The 23718-nt window shown below is 52.0% G+C and overlaps 1 protein-coding gene across 1 annotated transcript in view; it reads right to left on the reverse strand.

Moving 5' to 3' along the window:
• The window catches only part of LOC144247830 (serine/threonine-protein kinase pim-1-like), a 36621-nt gene extending 13122 nt beyond the window's left edge, over nucleotides 1-23499 (reverse strand). Inside the window, exon 1 of the mRNA XM_085564066.1 lies at nucleotides 23440-23499. Coding sequence (XP_085420192.1) covers nucleotides 23440-23499 — 60 coding nt within the window. The remainder of the gene's footprint in view (nucleotides 1-23439) is intronic.
• Between the last annotated feature and the right edge of the window lie 219 nt (nucleotides 23500-23718).

Raw genomic sequence — 23718 nt, forward strand, 5'->3', positions numbered from 1 at the left:
AATTTAGCAGAACAAGCTAACTGCAAAAGGCTAATTAACCACTGGCTATTTGAGCAGACAGTCTTGTAAAGCATGTGCAGAAACAGAGGTAAAAAAGTTGAAGCCTGAGGAAGCCTTCTGAGCCTTCATCCAAAATGACCAGCAGGAGGCTGGCAACTGTCATCATTAAGCCCAGAGTTACACAAGCTCACCAGGAGACTGAATTGCAGAAGATGAAAGTTTAATACAGAAACTCTCTCTTTTATAGACAGGTTTGACACCTTCTACTTGACTGGCTATTTAACAAAAACATCTTTCTCACAAACAGTCCTTAAGAAGAACAGAAAATCAGAATAGAAAAACACCACCTGCTGGTTGTTTATACTAACAAGTTATCATCGTTTCTGCAACTCCCTAAAAGGTCTCACAAGCCGCTGTGAAAAACGAATGTCGTGTCTCCCTCTCTGGCCAGGCTGTCATCCACAGATGATCACCTCGTGCTGAAACTGCACATGTGCTACAAGGGTTTATATAAGGATGTAATTAGAATATATGTTGCAATATGAAGGTTAGGAAAGTATAATGTGTACATTAAGTTAAAAAGTTTAAAAGCTTGTAGTGTGCAAGGAATGGACAAGTGTGTTTTTGGTGGAGCTGTTGCCCTCACTCTGCTGTCAAATAAACCAAATAGCCGCTCTCTAAGGCCCTACACCATGGAGTACTGTTTTGTTGCCTTCTTTTTGGGTGTCATAATCACAGCATGTTTCTCATTTTCTTCTTAGAACCTTCTAAGCATAAAGTGAGTAAGACAGCAAGTTGTGTATTGACAAGGTGGAAACAGGGTAAGTCAGGACAGAAGAAACATTTCCAAGTCCCCTGCTGGGACAGGAAAAGTTGGGAAACAGTTCTGGGGAAGAGTGTCCCTGCCACAGCCCTCAGCGCTGCCACCATGCACAGGATGGCGGCTGGGGCTGAGGCAGCCTCTGGGCTCGGTGGAGGCCTTCCAACACAGAACATTGTGCTGCTCCGAGGCAGCTCCCCACTCCTGGTGTGGTGCCAGAGTTCTAAGAGCTAGACTGAGTTCTGGTAGTGACTTCACTAATCTACAGAATGCCCCTTCTACAGTGCCTGGTCTGGTGCTCTGCCATCTCACACACCAGAGTGGGATTCACATACTGCAGCCCAGAGTTAGGTTTTTGCAACATTGAAGTGTGTGTGGTCGGCAGGATTGCTGGGGATAAATCTCTGCAGAGCTAAAAAAAATGTGTGCACCATCCCTGGTGGCTGGATTTAAATAGGCACAGGAATTTTGGAAAGATGAGGACATGATAGCAGAGAACAAAGTAAAAATTGGCTGAAAATAAAAGGCGGAAAGGCTAAAGGAGTGATTTGTGCACGTTTGGGGGTTTATTTGTCTTGCATGCAAAGCAAAATCAGAAGGTTCCAAGTGCCCGAAAGATTGGCAATATGAATGTCCTCCATAGCAGAGTGTTGGACCTCTGGTCCTTAAAACAATTTTATTGTGCTGGAACAGTGGCAGTTTGAGCTGGTGCCTCTGGCGGATCCTGAACAAAGAACCTTTGGGCTTTTATACTCTCCCAGCTGAAGTGTGATAGTCTGGGGCCTTCCTGCTGTGTCCGAGTGGCCGGTCACTGGCTGGCACCACAGGTGCCCAGGTCCTCTGCTGAGCCATCCCTCTCCTGCAGTAAGGTTTAGTCTGTCACCTTTGGCTTTCCTCTCTCTGATCCACCACCAGGACCACGAGTGCACATCGTCCTGAGGATGTACAAATGCCTGTTCTTGCTGGAACATTGCTGTTGCGTGACACCCTGCAGGCAGAGCGGGCAGCTGTAGGGATGTTGACTCGTTTCCCTGGTGCCAGCCCTGCTGCATGCATCAGAGCTCCTGGGTGTTGGTGCTCGCTGGGATTTGGCCTGGCACCCCTGGGAGTTACAAAGCATCTTCAAGGAATCCCCACCCGTTGAACCACATGATTTAGCCTGGGATTTTAAGTTGTTTCTCAACTTGAAGAGAGCCTAAACAAGTCTGTAAAAGGCCTAAACAAGTCTCCTATGAATTCTCTCCCTGGCAAGTTCAGTTCCACCCCGAATGCCCCTCAGCGTTCTCAAGGCAGTGGCAGGAGCCGGGTGCTGACCCGGAGCCCCGTTGGGCAGGGAGAGCGCGGCACAGAGCGAGCCCTTGGCGCCCGGGATGGCCACAGGCCCGGGAGAGCCGGGCGGGCAGCGCCAGGGCCCCGCTCAGGGCCCCCCGGGCTCCTCTGGCATCGGTTCCGTTCCCTCGGGCGCTGAGCGGTGCCGGTGCCGCCGCTCTGCCTGCGGGGCTGTCTGTGCCCGGCCCCGATGGAGGCAGGGCCGCGGCTGTGGCCCCTGGGCTCGGGGTGCCGCCTGCCCGGCGCTCAGCACCGCCCGTGCCGTGCCCGTGCAGCGCGACCCGGCGGGGCAGCTCCGCCTCGGCCCCTCGCCACAGCCGTCCCGGCACGGCGGCTGCCCCTGGGCCGCGGCAGCCCCGAGCCGGACTGTTATGAACAAAACAGCCTGGCTGGGACACTTGGCTGGAAAGAAGTACTGACATTGAAATGTTAATTAGCTAATCGCTCCTGGGAATCACCTACACCCCCACCCAAACTAGGACTAGGATGCAAAATAATCCAGTGGAATCATGGGAGGGAGTTTTGGGGATGAAAAACACCCCAAAATGAAAAAGAGGGGCACAGTGGAGGGGGCTGGATGGGTGTGCTGCTTGGGGAAAAGGGAAGCCCATCCCTAGTCTGTGTTTGACCTGTCACCATGACCTGCTGAGGACCAGATTGGACTGGGCTGTGGGAAGCAGGCACAAGGCAAACAAACACTCTTCCTGCTGTTACCAGGAGGGAAGGAGAGGAATAGCTGCTGCTGGACCTTGGCAGCAGGCTCTGCATATCACCCCACCGTTTGGCTACCGGTGTGCCAGGAGGAAAGGAGAGAGGATGGTCTGCTGGTTGGGACTACAGATACAGACTGGACACATCTTCACCTCTGGCTACCAGAGTGCCCTGGAGACTCCAGGGACAGACTCTGTGTAACTTCACGCCCTTCAGCTACTGGAAGAAGCTACAACACCCCCCTGCCGAGCTGACTTTTTAATACAGAGCTGAACACTAATAAAGGCATGAAACCTGTTCATTTCAGTCCTGTGCTCAGCAGAGACCCCCAGCACCTTGCACACCTTGGCAGAGATCCCAACCCCCCTGCATGCCTCACATAGGATTCCAAATCTCATGCATGCCTTCAAGTGGACCCCAGTGCCCTCCATGCCTCAGAGGGAACCTAAAATATCCCTGTGTGTCTCACAAGGGACCCGAGCCTCTCGTGCACCTTATGGGGTCTCCAAAGCCCCCATGTGCCTTATGGAGAAGCCCAGGCCAGCAATGCCAATTGTTTTGCCCTGGAAATCAAGTGTTGGTGCTGCTGTGTTTTTGTGCCTCTGGGGCTGTTCATCAGCCCTATCAGGCCCCTAGGACACACAGCCCTTCCCTTCCCTTTCCTTCTGGCCCTTGCCCAGAAGAGCAGACCCTGTGCAGCACCCTGGATTGGTGGTGGCCCATCAATTAGGTCCTACCAAGTGTGTGTTAACTGGGGAGGAGCTTTGTTTTGCCTGCTGGCATTGCTGCTCAGGCTGTGTCCCTGGAGATGTTCTTGAGGGCTTCCCTCTTTTCCTGGACATGCCACTGGAGGATGTCCAGGCCCAGATGATCCCACTTGTCTTGGTTAGACAAGACAGGAGTCTGTGAAAGAGGGCAAAGCCTCCTGTGCAATGGAGAACGGCAAACCCCCCTCCCTCTGAATTACGAGGATCTTTAAATTAAAAGGCTCTCAGGCAAAGATATGGGAGTGGGAGTAACAATTCTTTACTAGGAGAAAACTAGACAACAATTTAAAAAGGAAAATGCAATCGGTACAAACAAAACTAGTGAAAGAAAAAGTCTAGAACCTGAGGAATGCCAGTATCAGGTTTTGCTGGGACAATTGCTTTCCCTTGCAATAGTTGATGAGTTGCAGCTGAAGTGGTGATCTTTAGAAGGGTATAATTTTCCTCTGAAGATCTGGTGGCAGTGGGGGCCGGTCTTCCTCTGCGCCGGGGTTGCCTCTGAGCTCCGCTGCCGTCGCCTCTGCGCGCGCCGGCTGCTTCGCTGCGAGTGCCGCCGAAGAGAGAGAGAGCGAGAGCTGCTTTTCTGGGAATCCCGCGCAGAGAGAGAGAGCTGCTTCTCTCGGAGTCCCGCGAAGAAGAGGGAGAGCTGCTTCTCTCGGAATCCCGCGAAGAGAGAGTGAGAGAGCTGCTTCTCTCGGAGTCCCGCGAAGAAGAGTGAGAGAGCTGCTTCTCTCGGAGTCCCGCGAAGAAGAGGGAGAGCTGCTTCCCCCCTCTGGGTGGGACCCCTCACGGCGTTACATTTTTTCAGCCTTTCATTGAATCAGTCAAAGGTGTATACACAAACCATTGTCTCTGAGAGAGATAACAAAAAACCTGTCCAACCGGTTCGCCTTCGACAGATGGCAAATGGAATACAAGCTTATCTTACAACCCAGGACATTATCCACCCCTTATTCTATTTCCATCTGCACACCATGAAATCTTACACCCAGTTCTCTCTTAAGACTAAGTTTCCCTGTGGTACACAGCGGGTCTCCCCATCTTCCTGCATTACCCACCAAGTGTAACCAGGTCCTTGAGCAAAGACAATCCCACGAATGGGTTGGTCTTTGCCTGAGGTGGGATTAATCCAAACAGTTTTCCCTAAAATACCTTTCATATGTACTACAGGGACCTTATCTCCATCTACTGCGTGTAAGGGTTCTGACTGAGCAGGGCCAGCTCGATTGACAGACCCCCGGGTGTTGACCATCCAGGTTGCTTTTGCCAGGTTAATTTCCCAGTTTCTAAATGTTCCCCCACCGAGTGCCTTCAGGGTAGTCTTAAGGAGTCCGTTGCACCGTTCAACTTTGCCGGCAGCTGGAGCATGATAGGGAATATGATATATCCATTCGATACCATGTTCTCTGGCCCAGGTGTTGATAAGGCTGTTCTTGAAATGGGTGCCGTTGTCAGACTCAATTCTCTCAGGGGTGCCGTGTCTCCACAGGACTTGTTTTTCCAAGCCTAAGATGGTGTTCCGGGCAGTGGCATGAGGTACAGGGAAAGTCTCCAGCCATCCAGTGGTGGCTTCTACCATGGTCAGCACGTAGCGCTTGCCTTGGCGTGTCTGGGGCAGTGTGATGTAGTCAATCTGCCAGGCCTCCCCATACTTGTACTTGGACCACCGCCCACCATACCATAGGGGCTTCACCCTCTTGGCCTGTTTGATGGCAGCACACGTCTCACAGTCATGGATAACCTGGGAAACACTGTCCATGGTTAGATCCACCCCTCGGTCTCGTGCCCACTTGTAGGTGGCATCTCTGCCCTGATGACCTGAGGCATCATGAGCCCATCGAGCCAGGAACAACTCCCCCTTATGGTGCCAATCTAAGTCTATCTTTGACACCTCTATTTTTGCTGCCTGATCTACCTGCTCGTTGTTCCGGTGCTCCTCATTAGCCCGACTTTTGGGGACATGGGCATCTACATGACGGACTTTCACCGTCAGCTTTTCCACCCGAGAGGCAATGTCTTTCCATATATCAGCAGCCCAGATTGGCTTTCCTCTACGTTGCCAGTTGGCCTTTCTCCACCTTCCCAGCCAGCCCCACAGAGCATTGGCTACCATCCATGAATCAGTATAAAGGTAGAGCTTTGGCCACTTTTCCCTTTCAGCAATGTCCAGAGCCAGCTGAACGGCCTTGAGTTCAGCGAGTTGGCTCGATCCACCTTCTCCTTCGGTAGCTTGTGCAACTTGGCGTGTGGGGCTCCATACGGCTGCTTTCCACTTCCGGTTCATCCCTACGATGCGACAGGAACCGTCAGTGAAAAGAGCGTAGCAGGTCTCCTCTGCTGGTAGTTGGTTGTATGGTGGAGCTTCTTCAGCCCTTGCCACTTGTACCTGCTCCTCATCATCAGTGAGACCAAAGTTTTCACCTTCTGGCCAGTTCGTAATTATCTCCAAAATCCCAGGGCGATTCAGGTTTCCAATACGGGCGCGTTGAGTGATGAGGGCAATCCATTTGCTCCATGTGGCGTCAGTGGCATGGTGGGTAGTAGGAACTTTTCCTTTAAACATCCACCCCAGCACCGGTAGTCGGGGTGCCAGGAGGAGTTGTGTTTCTGTGCCAATTACTTCCGAGGCTGCTTGAACTCCTTCAAAGGCAGCCAAGATTTCCTTCTCTGTGGGAGTGTAGTTGGCTTCAGACCCTCTGTAACTTCGGCTCCAGAATCCCAGTGGTCGGCCTCGAGTCTCCCCAGGCACTTTCTGCCAAAGGCTCCAAGACAACCCATGGTTCCCGGCTGCAGAGTAGAGCACATTCTTGACCTCTGGTCCCGTTCTGACTGGGCCAAGGGCTACAGCATGAGCGATCTCCTGCTTGATCTGGGTGAAGGCTTGTTGCTGCTCAGGGCCCCAGTGGAAATCATTCTTCTTTCGGGTAACCAGATAAAGAGGGCTCACAATCTGGCTATACTCAGGAATGTGCATTCTCCAGAAACCTATGGCACCCAGGAAAGCTTGTGTTTCCTTTTTGCTGGTTGGTGGGGACATAGCTGTGATCTTGTTGATGACCTCAGTGGGAATCTGGCGCCGTCCATCTTGCCATTTCACTCCCAGGAACTGGATCTCTCGGGCAGGTCCCTTGACTTTGCTCTTCTTGACGGCAAAGCCAGCTTCTAGTAGTATCTGGATGATCCTCTCACCTTTCTCAAACACTTCTGCCGCTGTGCTCCCCCACACAATGATGTCATCAATGTATTGCAGGTGTTCTGGAGCCTCACCCTTTTCTAGTGCAGCCTGGATCAGTCCATGGCAGATGGTGGGGCTGTGTTTCCACCCCTGGGGCAGTCGGTTCCAGGTGTACTGCACGCCCCTCCAGGTGAAAGCAAACTGAGGCCTGCATTCTGCTGCCAGAGGAATGGAGAAAAACGCATTAGCAATATCAATGGTGGCATACCACTTTGCTGCCTTGGACTCCAGCTCGTACTGGAGTTCCAGCATGTCCGGCACAGCAGCGCTCAGCGGTGGAGTCACTTCATTTAAGCCACGATAGTCCACAGTCAATCTCCATTCTTTGTCAGATTTGCGCACAGGCCAGATGGGGCTGTTGAAGGGTGAGTGGGTTTTGCTGACCACCCCTTGGCTCTCCAGCTCCCGAATCATTTTGTGGATGGGGATCACGGCATCTCGATCCGTCCGATACTGCCGGCGGTGCACTGTCGAGGTCGCAATTGGCACGCGTTGTTCTTCCACCCTTAGGAGTCCTACTGCAGAGGGGTTTTCTGACAGTCCAGGCAAGGTGTTCAATTGCTTAATGTCTTCTGCCTCTACAGCGGCTATTCCAAAAGCCCACCTGAGTCCCTTTGGGTCTTTGTAATATCCGTTCCGGAGGAAGTCTATACCTAGGATACACGGAGCATCTGGGCCAGTCACTATAGGGTGTTTCTTCCACTCCTTCCCAGTCAGGCTCACCTCAGCTTCCACCAGAGTCAATTGTTGTGATCCCCCTGTCACACCAGCAATGGAAACAGGCTCTGCCCCCACATGTCCCGATGGTATCAGAGTACACTGTGCACCAGTATCAACTAAAGCATCATATTTTTGTGGCTCTGATGTGCCAGGCCATCGGATCCACACTGTCCAGAAGATCCGGTTTTCCCGTGCCTCTCCCTGGCTAGAGACAGGGCCCCTCTAACACTGGTTATCATTCCTTCCCTGGGCATACATACTAGAGGTCCCTTCAAGGGGGTCTGACAGATCGTACCCACAAGCTTGGTCACGGGAGGTTGAGGCTACCTTCACTTTGGTGGAACTCCCCCGGTTAGAGTTTCCCTCCTTGAGTTGACGGACCCGTGCTGCCAGGACAGAGGTGGGTTTCCCATCCCACCTCCCCATGTCTTCCCCATGGTCACGCAGGAAGAACCACAGATTAGCCCTTGGGGTGTACCCTCTCTCTCTAGCTGGGGATTGTTGGGTGCTGATTCTGGGGCCTGTGACTCTCACGGGTGCTGTATTAACCTTCCTTATCTCCTCCCTCATCTCCTCTTTAAACTCCTTAATCACAGCTGAGATATGAGCCTGCATTGGGCCATTAATCATACTCTCATAATTCCTAAGTTTGTTGGCAACAGAACCTATTGTCTCCCGGTGGGTGTCAGCATTGATCGTTGCAATGAAGGTGGCGTATTGAGATGGCCCAAGATTTGCCAGACTCCACAGCATTTGTCCCGTACACCTGACCTTGTCAGGGTCATTATTGTGTCGTCCATCCCTCCCAAAGAGTACCTCCAATACTGCCACTTCTCTCAGCTGTTGGATCCCTTCCTCGAGGGTCTTCCAGCGCATTCTATGATGGTGCTCTTGCATTCTCTCTCTGTGGATAAACCTCTCCCTGACACTCATTAAGAGCCGCTCCCAGAGAGAAAGGGACCCTGGTTCCCTTACAAAAACCTGATTTATACCCGAGTCCTGGGTCAAGGGTCCCAAGTTCCTTGCCTCACCACCGTCCAGCTGCACGCCTGTACCCATAAGATCCCAAACCCGGAGTAGCCAGGTAGCATAAGCCTCACGCCCTCGTCGCACAATGTCTTTATGCAGATTGCGAAGACTTTCGTACGTCAGGGACTCGGTGATGATAGCAATCTCTGGCTCCCCTGTGGGTTGTGAGGTTCCTCCATTCCTGTCCCTATCTGCAGGGTGCTCTGCTTTCACCTTAGACTTCCTTGTTTCTACCGGGGCCACTGCTGCTGACCGTGACTGCCCTTGTGGTTCAGCTGGAACCTGGACAGTTGTAACATTAGTGGGTTCCACAGCTGTACTATTAGACTGTCCCTCCTCAAGGCAAAGGGCCGGTTTCTCACCAGCTGGGGAAATGCACTCCTTCAGCATCTCTCGTATCTCCTTAACCAGAACCCTCACCCAATCTGGGCGGTTCATTTCTGAGGTGGGCTGTGGGGCAGGGTCAGGCTCTGGAGCAGCAGCATCTCGAGTCTGTGGTGTAGGTGTGAGGGTAGTTATCCAGGTTAATCTTCCCTTATCTCTGAATGCTAAATATAACAGGACTATCAGCAACACCACCCATTGTATGGTATCATTAGCACTTAAAAAGGATCTTAACCCTTTGAGAACTGGTGGAACAGACCCAAAAAGATGGTTAAAAGGTTGAGAGAAAGTTTGCCCAGGTGCTATTTCCTCGCAGTAGGTACCGTTATTAAAGTAACCCCAAAAACATACAGTTAACGTGTGATAGCTATGAATCCATGTACCTGCCTTCCAGAGGAAATTAAAGATCCATGAATTCCTCACCCAATTAACCCAGAAGCCAAACTTGATAACAGACACCGTAGCCTTAGTCATAGGACCCATTTTTAGATAAGGGTCTGCAAATGGGAAAAGTATAGCTACGATCACATGCCACCCAAACCAAGGTAAACTAGACCACATGGTGATGCTGAAGATGTTTTTACACACAACAAAACCAAATTACTTAAGAACTGTTAATCCTTTTTCCCTCTCAATGCCCTCGGGCCCCACATAGGGCGCCAAATTCTGTCTTGGTTAGACAAGACAGGAGTCTGTGAAAGAGGGCAAAGCCTCCTGTGCAATGGAGAACGGCAAACCCCCCTCCCTCTGAATTACGAGGATCTTTAAATTAAAAGGCTCTCAGGCAAAGATATGGGAGTGGGAGTAACAATTCTTTACTAGGAGAAAACTAGACAACAATTTAAAAAGGAAAATGCAATCGGTACAAACAAAACTAGTGAAAGAAAAAGTCTAGAACCTGAGGAATGCCAGTATCAGGTTTTGCTGGGACAATTGCTTTCCCTTGCAATAGTTGATGAGTTGCAGCTGAAGTGGTGATCTTTAGAAGGGTATAATTTTCCTCTGAAGATCTGGTGGCAGTGGGGGCCGGTCTTCCTCTGCGCCGGGGTTGCCTCTGAGCTCCGCTGCCGTCGCCTCTGCGCGCGCCGGCTGCTTCGCTGCGAGTGCCGCCGAAGAGAGAGAGAGCGAGAGCTGCTTTTCTGGGAATCCCGCGCAGAGAGAGAGAGCTGCTTCTCTCGGAGTCCCGCGAAGAAGAGGGAGAGCTGCTTCTCTCGGAATCCCGCGAAGAGAGAGTGAGAGAGCTGCTTCTCTCGGAGTCCCGCGAAGAAGAGTGAGAGAGCTGCTTCTCTCGGAGTCCCGCGAAGAAGAGGGAGAGCTGCTTCCCCCCTCTGGGTGGGACCCCTCACGGCGTTACATTTTTTCAGCCTTTCATTGAATCAGTCAAAGGTGTATACACAAACCATTGTCTCTGAGAGAGATAACAAAAAACCTGTCCAACCGGTTCGCCTTCGACAGATGGCAAATGGAATACAAGCTTATCTTACAACCCAGGACACCACTGAAGGAGATGTGCCCTCAGCCCCGGGACACTCAGCATGGGCTCCCCCAGCCCCTCGGGGCCCCGCCGCAGGTCACAGCAGCCCCTGCCTGGCTCCTGCCTGCCCTCACCGTGGGCATCCACGGCTGCTCCTGGCCATGGAGCTCAGCCAGGGCTGGTGCCGGCTGGGCTTTGCTGGTGGTACCACCCAGACACTGGGGTGACAGCTCCATCTCTTTATTGAAATGCAAGAAGGGCAGACAGGGGGAGGGGGGTCACCTACAGTGTTGTTTAGAGGGCAGAGCCAGGGGGCTCAGGGGCAGAGGAAGGGCCATGTTGGCCTCAGTTGGGGCTGGAGGGTTCTGGGCTGATCCTGGGATTTCCAGAATAACTCGGGAATGGGCTGGGATGGGACAGAGGGAGATCAAAAATGGATGAGGGCAGCTTGGGGATACCCATGGGGAGAGGAAGAAGCAGTGGGATCTAGAGGGTGATAAGAGGTTTCCTCGTAGATGGTTGTTCTGGGGTCCTCTTCTCAGAACTTCTAGAAAGGGCTGACCACATCCTTACTACTGCCAAAGTTGCTGCGTCGCTGTCTGGGTGTGAGGTGTAGCCACTGTCTTTCATCTCCTGTCCAGAAGCCTGACTGTGCAAAGAGAGCAGTGGCTGAGGCCCCAGCTGCCAGTGGCACACAGGGACCCTCCTGCACAGCAGGGCCCAGAGCTGGCAAGGCTCCCCAGCACGGCTGGAGCGGCTGGCACACCTTGGCCCAGCTGGACAGCTGCCCCTCGAGGCCCCGGCGAGCAGGGGACGGCTCTGGGCAGGCTCCCTGGCCAGGAGCGGGCCCCAGAGCGCCTCTGCCTTTCAGGGGCCATCTCGTCCCCACTCTTTCTCCTCCCCACCTTGCTGTGCCTCTGCCCTGTGCCCCTGGGGCTGCTCCTGGCCAGGCAGCCTCAGGGAGAGCCAGCACTGGCTGCAGCCCCAGCGGCCCCCCAGGACAAGGCCCAGCAATGAAGAGGCCAAGGAAAGCACTGGGCAGCAGCAGAACCCTCAGCAGAGTTCTTTGCACAGCCATGGACTGGCCACAACTCCACTGCAGCCTCACTGGGAATCTTCCCTGACTGTCAGCAGCCTTTAAAGGAAGCTCTTGGAGAATGAGATCAGCAAAACACTCACCATTTTCTCATGCAGAAATACCAGATTCCAGCAGAGCACATCATTAGGCCAAGTGCTGCACCAGCCACAATGGCCATCAACTTCATCAAACAAGATGTTCCCCAACAGAAATCTCTTCTCATGCTTTTCCAGATTTTGTCAGCACGTGTTGAGGTGCCAGCTGCATCTTGGGAGCAATGGGAAGAGTGAGCCATTGCTATGCTGCACTGCTGAGCTGGCAGCACGGTGGATACGGCCAGGACGTTCTCGCTCTCTGTTTGCCCCAGAGCTGGGGCCTGCAGGCACCTTGCCGCCTCTTGGCACAGGACTGCTCAGTGCCCAAAGCCCTGAGCCTGCATGCCATAATTCCTCTCTGCTGTGCTCTTCTGCTCCCAGCAATACTTGTCAAAGAGGTGGATAAAGAAAAGGAAAATGCCCAGAGTTTTGGAGCTGCTCCAAAACTCCACCCTCCAGCAAACAGCTGCCTCTCTGCATCACCCCAGAGAGCAGGAAATTGCAGGCATCTCAGGCCCATGGTGCAATTTGAGCTCCCTATCAGCTGGAGCCAAATGCCTTCTTGCAGAGGCTGGGGAGAAGCTGCAGCCAGCCCAGGCTGGGAAACAGCCCTGCAGGTCCTGAGAGCAGCAGCGGGGCAGCGAGGCTGCCATGGATCCCTTCCCACAGTCCCAGGCAGGGACTGTCCAGATGTGCAGGGAAAGATCCTGGCTGCTGAGTCCCAGGGGAAGGGGGAGGGAAATGCACCCACCATGCTGTCTCTCCAGATCACTCAGGATTTCTTCCAGATGTTTGGATTCCTGCCGGGATTTACTACTTCCTCTGTGTTTGTTCTTTCCTCTCAGGGGACCTCAAGAGAAATATTTCCATTTCCCAGGAATGGATCCCAGAAAACCCATGCTCAGCCTGTGGAGTCAGCGGGGACACACTACTCACCCCTGTGATGGGAGATGGGCTTGCGAGCAACATCCACCAAAGGACCTGGGAAAGTCTTCTCTGCAGCCACACCTGAAACTCAACAGCCACAGGAGCTTCTGTCATCTCTGCAGATCTGCATGGGCAGCACTGAGCCCCAGGAGCGGTGAGGGGATGGCCCAGGGCCAGAGCACACACTTGCATGGTTCTGTCCTGGCACCTGCAGCGATGCCCCCCTGGCCAAGCTTTGGGCTCTGAGCTGGCAGCTCTCGCAGGGGGAAAGGCCTTGACTTACCCTCAGCATCTCCCAGAGGCTCAGTAATGGCTATGGGTTGGGCATCCAGATCCTCTTCATCCTCACGTTCAGCTGCAAAGAAAGGCAGGACAGAACAGCTTCGGTGACACTGCTGAAGATTCTCCTGCAGGCCGCAGTGGCAGTGAGTGCCCCTGGGTGATTGGTGCCCTCCAAGTCATTCCCTCAGCTCTGCCTTCCACTCAGGAGCAGGGGCAGGGGGACCACGAGCCCGCGGTGGCCCCGCACTGGGATGGAAGGAGCCCCTTGTGGGAGAGTTGGGGCAGAAAGGACTCCCTGGAGCTGCCAGCAGCTCTAAACCCAGCCCCAGCCGAGGTCAGGGCTTGGCAGCAGCAGCAGGAGCAGCTCAGGCTCCCTGGGGCCAGCAAAGGAGCTGTGAAAGGCTCAGCCCTGGGGCACAGCCCTGGGCCCGGCTCCTTCCCTCTCTGCTCTTCTCTGGGGCTGCATAGAGCACATGGAAGGACACACTGGCATTGCACATGGGTGGAAGATGGACACCTCAATGCTCCTTCCTCCCACTGACAGCGATCCTCCTGTGGGATTGCTGTTGGGCAAAGGAGTAGGAATTTGGGGGAGAGGATTTCCAGAATCCATCAAACTTCAAAGGATCTTAAAGGAAATCTCACATAAATATTTGTCTGGACAATGATTTCTCTGTTAGGAAAGGGTTGCTGATAACCTACCTTCACCAGACTCCAAGATCCTTAAACCGTGGTTTACCAGTCTTTCCAAACGCTGCAAGTCACGGTCCCAATCTAGAAAGGAGCACAGATGGGAAATGTTCCACGGTGTGCTGGGATCCCCCCCTTCTATAGGGAAGTGAGCACTTCAAGGGGCTCAGGTAATGCTGTGAGCCCGCACAGCCAAGCAGCAGAGAGGGCAGCTCAAGGCTCAGCAGGGCTCAGGCCCAGAGGCACAGCAATTACCTCCTGTGACTGTGCCTGGCAGCGCCTCCCTTCCTGCAGCAGAGGCTGCCAGTGAGCCACTGCTTCCTCTGGGAAGCTCAGCCTTCAGCACAGCCTCTCCTTCCATCTCTGGGGAAAGGAAAAGGGACAGCTGGATCAGGTGGGGCTGTTCCCCAGTAGGAAGGGGGCATCTTCAGGAGGCAAAGCTTGTCTAAGTCATGGATGAGATTCAGGATAAAGACCAGGATATTGGGGCTGCTCCAGGGCCCACCCTCCTCCAAACATCTGCCCCTCCAGATGTCCTCAGTGACTGGGAAATTGCATGGGATGTCAGGGTATGCATGGACAATGGTGCAGTTTGGGCTCCCTATCAGCTGGTGCCAAATGCCTTCCTGCAGAGGAAGGGGAGAAGCTGCAGCCAGCCCAGGCTGGGAAACAGCCCTGCAGGCCGTGAGAGCAGCAGTGGGGCAGCGAGGCTGCAATGGATCCCTTCCCACTGAGCCAAGCACAGCCTGTCCAGATGTGCAGGGAAAGATCCTGGCTGCTGAGTCCCAGGGGAAGGGGGAGGGAAATGCACCCACCACGGCGTCTCTCCAGATCACTCAGCTTCTGCTCTATGTATTTGTATGCCTCTAGAGCCTTATTGTTTCCTGTAGGTTTGTTCTTACCTCTTGGAGGACCTTAAGAGGAGTATTTGCATTTCAGATGGATGGATCCCACAAAACCATGGCTCAGCCTGTGGTGTCATCAGGGACACACAACTCACCCCTGCGATGGGAGCCGGATTTGTGTTCAGCAACCAGGAAAGGAGCCTGAAAGGTCCTCCCTGCAGCCACTCCTGCAACTCAATAGCCACAGAACCTTCTGTCAGCTGGTTCCTGACAGGTTGTCAGTGATTATTCTTTTAGGAACATTACCAGTATACCTGCACGAGCCTTAAGAGGCAGGAAATCTTCATGGAGCCAAGGTGCTGGAGAAGCCTTCCTAGCATGCTCATCTAGAAGGGAGCACAGATGAGAACCAGTTCCTGGTGTGCTGGGATCCCCCTCTGCCTGTCTAAACTGGGCACTGCAAGTGGCTCGGGGCAAGGCCATGGGATCCAGATGTGAAAGGACAAGGCCAAAGCTGCACAGGGGCCTGGGGAGCTCTGGGCTTTCTCTTGGCCAGTCTCCCCACTTTTGGTAGGCCCTGGGCCACATCCCTGGGAGGGCAGCTGGATCAGCCCAGGGCCCAGGGGGGATCTCTCCCTCCCACAGAGGGAACCCTCCCTAAAGCCCAAGGGAAAACCATCCCCAGCGCTTCCCGGGGAGCAGGGAGCGCTGTCCTGGGAAAGGGCAGCCAGGCTGCCGGCTCACCTGCTCCCCGCGCTTGCAGCGGAGCAGCCTGGGCAGCCCTGGCAGGCAGGGCCACGGCCAGGAGGAGCAGGAGGAGGAGGCGCAGAGCAAGGGCCATGGTGCCTTGCCCTGTGCCAGTCCCGCCGCTCTCGCTGCCACCACTGTCCTGAGGCCGCTGTCCCAATGTCAGCACCACTGCTGCCACCGCCGCTGCTGCCGCAGCAGTTGTGCTCCAGGACTGACTGCTGGGGCCTTGTGGTGCTCTGCAACCACGGGGCTCTGGGACCTCTGTGACCTCAGAGCCTGCTGTGAGCTCAGCCTGCTGTGACCCCAGAGCCTGCTGTGACCTCATGGCCAGGCTGGAGTTGCCTTTGGAGTGGGTTCTGCCTTCTCTGGGAGTGAGCTCATCCTGCACAGCAGCTCTGCCCAAGGGCTGTGACACAGTCCCAGCCCAGCTGATCTCACAGCTTGGGGCATGAAGGGATGGAGAGCAGCCCAGCCAAGAAGGACTTGGGCTGCTGCTAGAGGAGAGGCTGGACATGAGGCAGACGTGTATTCAAAGGAAAATGCCCAGCAGGTTGAAGGAGGTGATTGCACCGCTCTGCTCTGGTGAGACTCCACCTGGAGTACTGTAGAAGATGTTTTATATTGCTGGCCAGGGGTTTATGTACAAATGAGGAATGGAACAGGACTGCTGAGGAACACGTCTCGAGCTGTTTCTTTGCTAGCATCAGTCTCATTACATGGTTGTGACAATGGGTAGATGCCAGCAGCTCACATCCCCGGCAGCAGACAAAGAACTTAATTTTACAATGTACTTTAAAAGATTTTGACCAGTCATACAAAGCAAAAGCATGCTGACAATTGATTTATCCAACCACTATAAGCACACGTACTATTGTTTAAAAAAATGCTTGCTTCTTTCCAATACAATACCTACTTGTATTTTAAGCCTTAAAACCCAATGCCCAGAGCTCCATTAGTAAGCTTAGAACTTCCTAATATCTTGCTAAATATACTATTCTGTAGCTTCGGGAGTTCTTCTAGCCACATGTTAATACACAGACCATTGTTCTATTTGTCCTAATTTTTCTACTCCTTACATAATTTTTCTGCTGACAAATCTTAGTGCTTAGCTTTAGTTGCAGTTTTGCTGTCTCTGAGGCCTGCCTTTTGCAGCTTTCCCAAAACCCTCTAATTTTAAAGATTCACGCAATTTACAGCAACTTTGGTGAGCCAGAGAGAAGTTTGATAAGAGGATCCATGTTTACCCCAAAAGAATTTTCTACCAAGGGCGTTGATATACAAACCAAGAAAGAAGGATGAATAAGGAAGACCAGCAACTGCCTATTCCAATAAGTACTTTGCTTGTCTCTTGTGACCAATGAGTAAAGTGTAAACTTACATGCTTTGTAAGAATGTAGAAAAAGCATTCATGCTAGACTAAAAACAGGCTTTGAAGCCTTCTGGAAATGGAGTGTGTTGCTTTGCATTATCTCCATCTCTACAACGACAAGAGTACTGCATCCAGCTCTGGCTCCCAACACAGGAAGGACATGGTTCTGTTGGGTCTAGTCCAGAGAAGGGACAAAATGCTGTGAAGGCTTGAGCCCTTCTGCTTTGGAGATAGGCTGGGAGAGCTGGGGCTGTTCCTCCTGGAAGAGAGGAGACTCCAGGGAGACCTGATTGCTGCCTTTCAGTACCTTCAGGGTAAAACTGATGGGACAGAATTTTTAGTAGGGCCCTTTGTGACCAGAGCGAGGGGGATTGTTTTTAATCTAAAAGACAGTCGATTCAGACTAGACAAAAGAAACCCATTCTTTAAAACTGTAGGCTTTGAAACCCTGGCACAGGTTGCCCAGAGGTGGACATCAACCCTGCAGACATTCGAGCTCGTGCTCTGAGCAGCCTGACCTAGTTAAAGGTGTCCCTGCTCACTGCAGGGCATGGGACGAGATGGCCTTTAAATGTCCCTTCCAACCCAAGCCATTCTGTGCTCCTGTGCAGCATCAAAGAAGTGCTGGATTAGTGCTGGGCTGATTATGCTGGCACCTGTATTTTGGTAGTTGTGCCATTTAGCAAATGGCCAAGAGAGGATTGATGGGCTGGGCAGTGAAGTCTGCAAATAACACACAGTGTGCTCAAGGAGAAACAGGAGAGGAACACGGCTTCCAGTTCAGACCAATGGCAGCATTTTGCTGCCCGTTCCATGTTAAGAAATAAAGGAATGTCCTGAAAATCCCTTTCTTGTGTGGGTGTACTCTTGGCTGTATCACTACTTGTGTTCTGTAGAACAGATAAGTTGTTACAGCTTCTTGCCCCATTTTATCACTGGATAAAACCCAAATACTGCATTGCTCCCTGTCTACTTTCTTCCAAGTCAAGGCAAATTTTGCTCATTTTTGAGTGGGACATAATCATCTGTTCACAAGCAAATTCTTGTCGCCATTGACACCATGTTGATTTACTCTAATCAGACTGCACCTAAGGTCTACCTCTCACTAGAATTAATGCTGATGCATTGTGAGGCAAAGTGTCGAGTAATTTGTCTTGGTGTCTGGCACTGCAGAGGGTTTTTCTGTAATTGAATGACATTTGGAGACAGGTGTAGTCTACCATACTTCTGGCATCCTAGGATTGAAGAAACCACCTTTGAAACAAGATTTTATCCTTCCTTCCTCCTCCTCCTCCCAGGAATTTTGATCTCTGAGGTCTAAGCTCTTCAGCTGCCTCACAAACATTGTTTTAATTCAGAACAGGCATCCATGCAGTGAGCCAAAAATCACGACTGTGGTTGTGAATCTTGAAGCAGTACAGGTTTATACCACTAAAAATAATAATCCGTTTCCCAGGTTAAGACAAGCAGTTCCCAAATAACTCCACCTATCCTCAGGGACATTTCCAAATGGATCACCATAAAAGTTGGCAGTGGAAGTTTCAGAAAGGATCACCCACTTGTCAAAGCTTGGAGTGGGGAGAAGTTTAACTCTATTTTTACCATATAGTTTTCCTCATTAAATTCCTTCCATTTTTTAAAACATAGTTTCAATAATCTTAGTTTTAAATAAACCTCCTTTTCCAGAGCTTATTCCAGTTATTTGATATAGTGAATGATGACCTAATTACTCCACTGACCTAGAAAACAGTAAGTACAATAATATGAAATAATATTTACATTCTTATGTCTTTCACAGACTCATGAAACTTATGTTGGTTTGATGTGACCAACAGAAGAGTTTTGCTCTGCTTTTAGTTCCAAGAAGAAGCAGCCCTGGAACCTGTTGACAAGAGTCTCTTCACAGCAGAAGCAAACTGCCAGGGTTATTTTTTTCCAGCTCTGGGCAGGAAGATAAAAATCTATTAGCAGAAAACCCTCAAGTGAAGTGACTGATATGAATGAGGGATTTGGTCTGTTTGCTCCCTAAGCCCAGAGTTCCTCAGAGCTGCAGCTCCCTGCTCTCTTTGCAGACAGAGGCTGGCTGTGGATGACGGTCGCGTGCCTGGCCTGGTGCACACCAGGTGCACACAGGAGCTGAGGGATCATCCCTGCACACCCATCCTGGGAGAACCCAGCTCATTGATGACTCTGGCATGGTTTTATGGCACGGCAGCAAAAGAAGGCAAAAGCAAGGCTAGAATTGGCACCATTCCAGCCACTTTACATTTTGCCATGTGTAATGGAGATAGGAACTACAAATTTCCTATTCATGCACAATTTGCTGTCTGAGAGCACTCAGTTCTCCAATCACAGGGGCTTGCAGGTGTGTGTCTGAGATTACTTTTAAAAACAAAAACAACCCTTATGTGCAACACCTGTGTATCAAAACTTGACCATACAAATCACAAGGTCTTTTCTGCTGTTAAATGGATGAAAAAAAATCCAAAAAGCGAAAAACAAAAGTAAAACTGTGACCAAAAAAAACAGGCAAACAAAAGAAGCACCAAAAAAAAAAAAAAAAAAAACCAAGAAAAACAAGAAAAAAAAAAAACACAACCGAAAAAACCCACCAACAGAATAATCCCCACAAATCCAGAAAAAGATAAAAATCAGGTGAAGGAGGCAGAGATCCAGGAGCAACAAATGGGCAGAGAAACTACAGGAAGGACAAATAATAAGAGACATAAGAAGTGGCTATGGTGTCAAACTAGCCAGGGGACCTGAGATACTGTTCTCACCCTTCTGAAAACAATCTGACATAAAAATGAACAGCAACATAAATGATGATGATTGTGATAATGGGAGTCTGCATGTTTAGCTTTAATATATCCACTGTGTGTGAGTTGTGTTTTCCTTGTTACGTCACATCATCTGGCAAGGGGTTGTTTCTGTGCAAAGAAAAATACTGCAGTGGAAAAGGAGGCCAGCTTGGAAAACACTGAAAGCACGAGCTAAAAAGAAAGTACCTTTTTTTATTATGTTGTTTGGTTGGTCTGCTGTTTGTTCATGGGTTTTTTGTCTGTCTTGGAAAACAGCCCCTCGGATGTTAATGCACACAACAAGGCCTTTGTAAAGGGCTGTCTTTGCAAAAAAACAGCCAGTTTTGTGATGCAAGACAGAAACAGCTTCCCTTGGGCTACAGCTGGAAGGCTTGGAAATGTGTTCCGGAAACTCATGACAGGACAGAGTCTGATTAACACAATTTAATGTGATGAAGTGCAAGATGTAAGTTATCCAGTCAAATAATCAGAGTATTCAAATGCCAAGCAGCGGGAAAGGGCCATGCATTGGAATGATAGGAAACAGAAGAGAGGCATGATGGACAAATTTCCCAGCCAAACCAAACCAGAAGCACTGGGAGCACAAACGGAGACACCCAGGAAGTTATAAATAAATTCACTTTCATAGGCGGAGTTATTGATGGTTAATTATATATTATTATGGATTGTTAAGTACTATAATGAGTTGTTATATGATTAATATAGTAAGTTATTGAGTTGAATGTACAGTTGTTAAAGTGTATGTATATGGCTATTAAACAGAGAAAGGGGGGTGGTAAGAAGGTGCTAGAGTAAGAATCTTCTAGAAAAGTCAAATCCTGGTGTGATGACAGCAACTGGAACTACGACTGGGAAACGAGCCACCCAGTAAGATTGCTGTGTTCCAAAATGATTGGTCAGGACTGCACCATCTTACAGAGCTCTCAGTGACCCAGACAAGGACCAGTGGGCCAGAGGATCCAAAGCGCACCAACCAAGCACCCCCAGGAGAGTTTAAAAAATCCCTGGGTGCGGAGCCCCCGGGCTCTTTCGAGGGTACCTCGTGTCTGCAGGAACACCTTGTTATGCAGCACTGTAAGAGCTACCTCTGGCTTGTCACGCAGGCCCTCGGCTTACCCTGAGGCCTCCTCCTCTGTTGTTCTAAGTTTTAATAAACAGGCACATTTCTTTTAAAGCCATCCGCCTTCTTTTAATTTCATTTTGCCTGTTTACCACAAGGAGGCCCAGCAGCTCCTTGCTGAGGGCCCATTTCATGCAAGAACTGGCACTCCGAATATTAAATCAATTCAAAATAAATGGGTGGGGGGAGATGGCAGTGAGGTGGCCTCACAGGTTCAACTCTGCATTCTGCTTTTGTCACCGACATTAGCCAAGTTCCTGTGCTTGTTTTCCTGGACAATTTGTAGTCAGCAGAGCTTCAGTGCCTTTGATCAAATCAGTCTGAAGAGCAGCTTGAGGCTGTGTCAGTTATTTAGACCTGAGCACGGACTGGGGTGCAGCCAACAAAAGAACATTAGCTGCAGGCCACCCGTACAACTTTCCCGATTAATGAGCACAAAACCTTGATTTTTGCAAAAACAGGGATGTGTTGGGAGGATATTTGCACCATCAGGCCAAGGCACAAGGCTGTGGATCTTCCCCATGAACAGGCGGAGCCCAAAGGTTTGCAAGAGGCTTTCTCCCAGCTTTGCAAAACCTTAGCCAAGTGTCCCTTTGCTGTGCTGAGAAGAGGGAAAAAAACCCTCAAGTTTACCCTGCTGCTGCACAGCTCATGAGGGATCCCTGCACACCTTAGGAGAGGCCATAAATACTCCTGAGAGCCTCCTGAGGGATCCCTGCACAGCTCAGCAGAGACCCCACAATATCCCTGAGTGCCTCATGAAGCCCAGACCCAGATGATCCCACTGAAGGAGATGTGCCCTCAGCCCCGGGACGCTCAGCATGGGCTCCCCCAGCCCCTCGGGGCCCCGCCGCAGGTCACAGCAGCCCCTGCCTGGCTCCTGCCTGCCCTCACCGTGGGCATCCACGGCTGCTCCTGGCCATGGAGCTCAGCCAGGGCTGGTGCCGGCTGGGCTTTGCTGGTGGAAACACCTGGACATATCTCTGACAACTCATCACTTTATTTTAACATAAAATATGGGCCAAGTCCTGCCGTGGGAGACGGGGCCCGCCCAACTTCAAACATGGTAGGGGAACAGGGCCAGGGGGCTCAGGGGCAGAGGGTCTCGTTGTGGACGGGTGTGTTTTGGGAATGGCTCCAGACGGTCTAGAAGCTGTGGCAGGGCAGATGGGGACAGACGCGAAGAGCTGGGAACACGGGTCATGTTCTGTCTGCCTGAGTTGTTAGGCTCGTCTTCTGAAGATGCACAGCAGCAGCACCTTGGGAGAGAGCAGTGGCTGAGGCCCCAGCTGCCAGTGGCACACAGGGACCCTCCTGCACAGCAGGGCCCAGAGCTGGCAAGGCTCCCCAGCACGGCTGGAGCGGCTGGCACACCTTGGCCCAGCTGGACAGCTGCCCCTCGAGGCCCCGGCGAGCAGGGGACGGCTCTGGGCAGGCTCCCTGGCCAGGAGCGGGCCCCAGAGCGCCTCTGCCTTTCAGGGGCCATCTCGTCCCCGCTCTTTCTCCTCCCCACCTTGCTGTGCCTCTGCCCTGTGCCCCTGGGGCTGCTCCTGGCCAGGCAGCCTCAGGGGGAGCCAGCACTGGCTGCAGCCCCAGCGGCCCCCCAGGACAAGGCCCAGCAATGAAGAGGCCAAGGAAAGCACTGGGCAGCAGCAGAACCCTCAGCAGAGTTCTTTGGACAGCCATGGACTGGCCACAACTCCACTGCAGCCTCACTGGGAATCTTCCCTGACTATCAGCAGCCTTTAAAGGAAGCTCTTGGAGAATGAGATCAGCAAAACACTCACCATTTTCTCATGCAGAAATACCAGATTCCAGCAGAGCACATCATCAGGCCAAGTGCTGCAGCAGCCACAATGGCCATCAACTTCATCAAACAAGATGTTCCCCAGCAGAAATCTCTTCTCATGCTTTTCCAAATTTTGTCAGCACGTGTTGAGGTGCCAGCTGCATCTTGGGAGCAATGGGAAGAGTGAGCCATTGCTATGCTGCACTGCTGAGCTGGCAGCACGGTGGATATGGCCAGCACATTCTCACTCTCTGTTTCCCCCAGAGCTGGGGTCTGCAGGCACCTTGCCGCCTCTTGGCACAGGACTGCTCAGTGCCCAAAGCCCTGAGCCTGCATGCTATAATTCCTCTCTGCTGTGCTCTTCTGCTCCCAGCAATACTTGTCCAAAGAGGTGGATAAAGACAAGGCAAATGCCCAGAGTTTTGGAGCTGCTCCAAAACTCCACCCTCCAGCAAACAGCTGCCTCTCTGCATCACCCCAGAGAGCAGGAAATTGCAGGCATCTCAGGCCCATGGTGCAATTTGAGCTCCCTATCAGCTGGTGCCAAATGCCTTCCTGAAGAGGCTGGGGAGAAGCTGCAGCCAGCCCAGGCTGGGAAAGAGCCCTGAAAGTCATGAGAGCAGCAGCGGGGCAGCGAGGCTGCCATGAATCCCTTCCCACTGTGCCAGGCAGGGACTGTCCAGATGTGCAGGGAAAGATCCTGGCTGCTGAGTCCCAGGGGAAGGGGGAGGGAAATGCACCCACCATGCTGTCTCTCCAGATCACTCAGGATTTCTTCCAGATGTTTGGATTCCTGCCGGGATTTACTACTTCCTCTGTGTTTGTTCTTTCCTCTCAGGGGACCTCAAGAGAAATATTTCCATTTCCCAGGCATGGATCCCAAAAACCCATGCTCAGCCTGTGGAGTCAGCAAGGACACAGTACTCACCCCTGTGATGGGAGATGGGCTTGCGAGCAACATCCACCAAAGGACCTGGGAAAGTCTTCTCTGTGGCCACACCTGAAACTCAACAACCACAGGAGCTTCTGTCATCGCTGCAGATCTGCATGGGCAGCACTGAGCCCCAGGAGCGGTGAGGGGATGGCCCAGGGCCAGGGCACACACGTGCACGATTCTGTCCTGGCACCTGCAGCAATGCCCCCCTGGCCGAGCTTTGGGCTCTGAGCTGGCAGCTCTCACAGGGGAAAAAGGCCTTGACTTACCCTCACCATCTCCCAGAGGCTCAGTGATGGGGATGGGTTGGGCATCCAGATCCTCTTCATCCTCACGTTCAGCTGCAAAGAAAGGCAGGACGGTGACACTGCTGAAGATTCTCCTTCAGGCCGCAGTGGCAGTGAGTGGCCCTGGGTGATTGGTGCCCTCCAAGGCATTCCCTCAGCTCTGCCTTGCACTCAGGAGCAGGGGCAGGGGGACCACGAGCCCGCGGTGGCCCCGCACTGGGATGGAAGGAGCCCCTTGTGGGAGAGTTGGGGCAGAAAGGA

This window comes from Lonchura striata, chromosome 32 (assembly GCF_050655825.1).
Source record: "Lonchura striata isolate lonStrDom1 chromosome 32, ASM5065582v1, whole genome shotgun sequence".
Taxonomy (NCBI): Eukaryota; Metazoa; Chordata; class Aves; order Passeriformes; family Estrildidae; genus Lonchura; species Lonchura striata.